This window comes from Zingiber officinale, chromosome 1B (assembly GCF_018446385.1).
Source record: "Zingiber officinale cultivar Zhangliang chromosome 1B, Zo_v1.1, whole genome shotgun sequence".
NCBI classification, from domain to species: domain Eukaryota; kingdom Viridiplantae; phylum Streptophyta; class Magnoliopsida; order Zingiberales; family Zingiberaceae; genus Zingiber; species Zingiber officinale.
The window spans coordinates 3,293,525-3,299,404 of record NC_055986.1 but is presented as its reverse complement, the minus strand read 5'-3'; the positions used below and the strand labels follow the sequence as shown (position 1 = coordinate 3,299,404).

The following is a 5,880-nucleotide window of genomic DNA, read 5'->3' as shown; positions in this document are numbered from 1 at the left end:
CGACACTGGACAACATACTTGATTCACAGCTTCGAAAAGCTTCATTATATCGAAAAACAACAAGATAAGTCAGCGAATACAAAGGACCATGTAGTACAAAGGAGCCAGCGAATACGATGGTTGATACGTGAGTGTTGGCCCACAGGCACTAGTTCCATTAAGCTTCATGTGATCATTTAATGGATATCGTTCTTCTTTCTTTTGCAAAGAAAAGAATGAACAGTGGAAAAACATCTCTAACAAAGCTTAGTTGGAACCAGAGGAAAATTCAATAAAAACGAACTCGACAAATCTACCCATTTAATTATGAAATAACCAAATTCCACTAGTACACAAAATAACCCTCTTTAGCATAATAATCTCAGGAGAAAATTAATAGTATAAGATTTTGCTTGCAAGTCCAATCCTTGTCCTTGTTCAATTGAAAGACTAGCATTACCGTCTTTTCTTTTAGCAAAACACAGGGAGTCATGAATAGATTAAATCTGATTGTTTAGTGGAGGATTATCTCGGTAAGGAATCCCAAGTCGTGTTCTAAAATACAACTGTGTCCAGCATGGTTCCTAGAGTTTGGATTATGTTTGAAGACATCAAGTTAGACACATGCTCTTCCAGATGTTTCTTTGCATCTTGCCTTCCAACGTTCGCAATGGCCAATTTTTCCGGTGGAAGCTCATCCTCCTCCTGAACTGCTTTGTTATATTTGATAGCCAGATCCAACATTTCCTGATGATGTAACAATTATACTTAACGATTACAAGAGTTATAACATTATATATTTTTTGTGAACTACAACGGTTTAGTATTCCAGCATCTTCTATCACAGAAAACCCACCACTTAGACGTAGCATAACATATTGCATACCTGGACTGTCTGCTCGTTGGTTTTGGAATGAGTGTCAAATGGCCGGAGTATCAAACCATCTGTCCATTTCTTTTTATGCAGGTTCAGCAACATTTTCTCCTCGAGCTCATTCTTCCTATAATTTATTGCGATAGAATAGTAATGCCGATTCAGCCCATGGATAAGTGCCTGGTAAACAACACCGAGATGTAAACCAAGTATAGAAAGCCGACTAAGTCAGTATGACGAAGAACAATATTCAACATGTACTTAACCTGTATGGATGGCTTATTAAGATGTCCAACATTGGATGTTGTTTGGCGTGGTTCCTGCCCAAGCATCATTGTCTGAGGATTGATCAAGCGAAAAGCATCAATAACCACCTTCCCCTTCACACTCTGTATTGGGTCTACAACAACAGCTATTGCCCTTGGATTGAGGGCTTCAAAACTCTGCAGAAAGCCATCTCATGTAAGATCATGTGAAACGGCATCAGATCATCTTGCATACATGTTTATTTCTAGTTTGAAAATATTTCATAGTCAAATCGAATGAGCAAAGACATATGCACATGTATTGAAGCAGCAGAACAACAAAGGCTTAGGTGATTAGCAGAGGACTACATACCTGCTGGGTGTTTATATCAACACCAGAAAGCCAGCAACCAAAGCCTGGGTGAGAATGGTACCATCCGACAACCATTTCGGGCCTGCAAAATTAGAATCACAATGAAACAATTCTATATCTAGAATTTAAAAGCTAAAGTCTCAAAAATTTCTGCAGTAGTCAAATGATTGAATGATATAACTAAAACATAAGAATAAACACACATGTATGGTTAATTGGCCTGAGCTAAGAGGTAAAACCCTCACTGTTTCTGCTTTAGGACAGATATTTCACTGAAACCCATGAGGACACACAATGACACCTTTCACCAACCCTAATGCGTAGTTGACTAACACAGCAAACCCACCAAAAGTTGGAAAAGGTTCAACATTACCTTTTTCCACATTTGTAGCTAAGTAATCTAGCATTAGAATATTTAAAGTCATCAACACAGCCTTTCCAAATTTCATCTCATCTATGCTAAGTAGAACCACAAAAATCACAATAAAAATAAAAACTATGAACATCATATTTAATGTTATCTCAATGGACAGAAAATCTAACCTTTCTAGAGCAACTTCTACCAGATCTACTAGCCTATAAAGACCCGATCCTCCATACCCTTCAATACATAATTAATTTTCACTATGAACTGTTGTTTAAATTTAACTAGGATAGCTAACAGGTTCCAGATGCTGCAGTGTCGGGTATCAATACTAGATGTTGGTGAACCAGCACTTGCCAATCCTTAATGAACCACAATCCAAAACTTCATAGATGGCAATAAAACAAAAGGAACTATAATACATACAATAAACAAGTTCAATTAATCGAAATATATCCACACATTGTATGGTAGTTTCAATAGTCTTACTACTTAAAAATGGCGAAGTTAACCAATACTATACACTTGAGAGGATGAGTTAAACAAATTATAAGTAGAAAAAGTATCATACAGAAATCAACTATCTAAGCAACAACAGAAACCACAAAAATTAGGAGCATTGATTCGTGTAAGATGTTAACAAACATGCAAAGTGATGTTTGAAATTGATGAAAAAGTGGATACTAGAAGACAACAAACATTAAGTAACCAAGTAACCATCATTGTTCTCCAGAAACAATAGATAAGTAAAATATGATGAATCATGATCAATTAATTGAAGCTTGAAACTCCAAATCAAACATGAAAAACAGCACGCGCCCTTAATGTGAAAGTTGAAATCATAGTTAACTAATGTGCAATTGATGTTCCTTTCAACTAAATTGCAAACATATAATAGTTTCACAACATCAAACCAACTTGATGAAGAAGGATTGACCTTTAATAAACTATGTATTAAAGATAATGTTCTATCAGGGAGATGCTCATAATCATGATTACTGCCATGCCCCAAAACAAGGTAAAAAAAAAAATCAAACAAAATAATTGTTGAGATAGTAACTTGAAAGAAATCTTGCGTTGGTTTAGCAAATGATAACGACATCCTCCAAACCGAGATGTATGCCTCATGCCAGTCATTTAGTACAACATAAAAGCCTTAAGTTACAAAAGTGCATTGTCATTTGCCATTCTGAAACATACTTCTACACACGTTATCGAGTGTAATTGAGAAAAGGAAATGCAATCAAAAGGTTATATAAAGGATAACCAACAGAACAATATTGCAAATCCAAAACAGAGATCAGTATCAACATAAAACTCTGCTACCTCACTCCAAACACAGGCCATTTTTGTCTTTATCTTCGTATGGTGTTGATCCTTTCCCGTATCATACATTGATTTATTTAAAGTATCATTTAGGAAATCCTAGCTAAGAAAACAAATGCATGCTGATCCTGGCCAATTAATCAAGGAATGATAGTCTTATTGAAAACACTCAGCTTATTTTGTTTCAAAAAAATTACTTGCCCATTGTTGTCTTTCCAAAAATAATCAGTGTGAAAACTGCTAGGCGAATACTTTGTTTAAACAATTGATGCCCATATTTGGACAACTGATCCAACCTACGAGGCTATGAATTGCAACCTACCCATTAATTTTCCCTCCAAAGGATCATTATGAACACAGTGAATAGCTTCACAAATCAATATCAATTATTGTCATATACTTAGAGAAGGCATAAGTTATGAAGCATATTGATTTGTCTTTAAGACCACAAAATTGAAAAACCCTAGAGCCATAAGCAGAAACTCCAACTCGAATCAACAGTACAAACTCAGTTAAAAGGTGGACAAAATGAAGTAAATTCATCCCAAGCGCGCAGATCTGGAGCAAATCAGAAAATCTGACAAAAAGTAACGAAAGAAATAAATTCTAGGAGAAGGAAAAAAAAAAGAGACCTTCCGGTCTGCTTCAGCATGTCGAGCATATTGGTCTGGAAAACGTGATCAACGGCCTCAACACTGACGCCCGTCCCGCTCTGCGGCATCGCGAAGACGTCGACGACCCTGACGGTGTACTCGTCCACGAACTCCCCAAGCATAAGCCCCATCACCTCCATGGGCACTCCAGCCCTCCCTGTTTCCCCAACATCAAAACAAACCCTAATCTTAGATTAAATTGTATTTTTTTTTAAAAAAAAAATGGGCATCGTCGTTGTCAAACTATAATAAAAGGAAGAGCTGGAAATTAAGGGTCGCCAGTCGCAATTACCGTGCTTGAGCATCTTGAGGAGGGCGAGAGAGGAGATGTAGACCTGCTCGGCGGAGTCGAGTTGCGGGGAATCGGTCGGCGGGTGGCCCATCCCGCCGGCACCAGAGAAGATGCGATGCAGTCTTTCCATCCCTTGCATTTCTTTGTCTGCTGCTCCCCCTGATGCCCCACCCCTTCCTGCTGCCGCTCAGATCGAAAGCCTTCGCGTGCAAATATAAGAACGTGATCCAAGCGAGAGGGCGAAATGGTAATAGTGAAAGGGTCCTTCTTGTTAGAGTGTGCTATTGGCCGTCAGATTCTCATCAAACGGACAATAGTATTTCTCGGTTGGCTTGGGCCGCAAGTCAAGAATGGTGGGGAGCCGAATCACTATCCGGTCCGCCAGACAGACGAACCCGGCCTGAGACATGAGGGTGTTAATTGAATTCGGGCTCATATAGAGAAGATAAATGGCCGGCTTGTTTATGTTCCATCCTAAAAATGGTGAAGCTATAGGCATGGTTAGATTCACCTAATTCAGATTTGTGCCTGAGCAAAGACAGTGGGCCTGTTAAAGTTTTCTTACAATGTAATAGAAGCATATACTAGATTACATGTATAAATGAGCTGAATGCTCGATATATCTCAATTGATATTATTGTAAACTTTGAAACTATGAATAACTCATAGTTGGGATAATAGTCATAAATATCGAATTATTACCACTACTTCACAACGTCTCAACCCTCAGTCCGGTGATCTTCGACCGCGAACAATCTACTTCTCTGCAAGCGATCAACAACCTCGCGATCAACAGCAACCTCTCTTCCATAATCTTTCCACACTCTCACCTTGCTTTTATACCGCCCAAGACCCTTTATATACTCATGCATATATTGGGGATAATGGGGAAGGGAGATAATAAATCATGGGTCATGGTCCCATGATCTACCTCAATCATGTTAATATGCCCCACTTGAATAAAATTAACATCTCCCACTTGCACACGAGGACATTTCATTATCAACGTTAATCACAACTCATGTGATTCATCATATCACCCCACTAGGCTTTCATACAGGGTTGGACGTCGTGCGAGTTGCGACCAACGAGTTCACATATAAACAAAAACTTCTTTAGATACCTGTTAGGATGCTTGAGTAGTCAGTATTAATATCAAAATATAAAAGCTCGCTATACTCTAGATCCATCCATCGAGCCACTTTCCTTAATGAAAGCAATCCCAAGATTTCACCCAACTTTGTATCACTATTATGTTCATCCCTACATAGATGATCATAAAAGACCGGTCAGTAATTACAAGATAATGATGCAATGTCAATTGATATTTCTTTATCCAAACTCGAATCTATCAATTTCAACCCAATTGCTTTTGTAGACCGGTCCCTCATACCTTAATTTATTTTTCGAGACATCAATAAACAGACTAAAGTATCAAATATTGAATTGAGACCTCAAGAAACAGTTGAAAGTAATAAGGAAACATGAAATCCCACCTTAAAGATGTCAGGTCTCACACAAAAGCCCTCGAGGATTTCAAGTCTCAAGTAATATAACTTTCGGGTCATCGATAAACAGACTAAAGTAGCAAACACTGAATTGAGACCTCAAGAAATAGCTGAAAATAATAAGGGCACATGAAATCTCACCTCAAAGATGTCGGGTCTCACACAATAGGGATCGGGGATATCAAGTCTCAAGTAATATAGCTCCCACTATCCCTAGTCGTTTTATCACACGTAGTATGAAACACGCGTCACAATGTTATTCCTCA

At 38.2% G+C, this 5,880-nt stretch overlaps 1 protein-coding gene across 1 annotated transcript; it reads right to left on the bottom strand.

Moving 5' to 3' along the window:
• Positions 1-283: 283 nt before the first annotated feature.
• LOC122047135 (26S proteasome non-ATPase regulatory subunit 14 homolog) lies at positions 284-4,307 on the bottom strand. Its single transcript, XM_042608216.1, has 6 exons — positions 4,107-4,307; positions 3,794-3,971; positions 1,472-1,553; positions 1,120-1,296; positions 866-1,033; positions 284-726 (listed from the first exon to the last, which is right to left on the bottom strand). The coding sequence occupies exons 1-6, from the start codon at positions 4,243-4,245 to the stop codon at positions 535-537; spliced, it is 936 nt and encodes a 311-aa protein (XP_042464150.1). The 5' UTR covers positions 4,246-4,307; the 3' UTR covers positions 284-534.
• Positions 4,308-5,880: the final 1,573 nt, after the last annotated feature.

Excerpts from the sequence above, each read along its gene's own strand:
- LOC122047135 (XM_042608216.1), bottom strand. The coding sequence starts at position 4,245 with ATGCAAGGGATGGAAAGACTGCATCGCATCTTCTCTGGTGCCGGCGGG. Across the intron at positions 3,972-4,106 it reads CCTCAAGATGCTCAAGCACG|GGAGGGCTGGAGTGCCCATG; the intron begins GTAATTGCGACT and ends TTGGGGAAACAG. Across the intron at positions 1,034-1,119 it reads TTAATAAGCCATCCATACAG|GCACTTATCCATGGGCTGAA; the intron begins GTTAAGTACATG and ends GTTGTTTACCAG.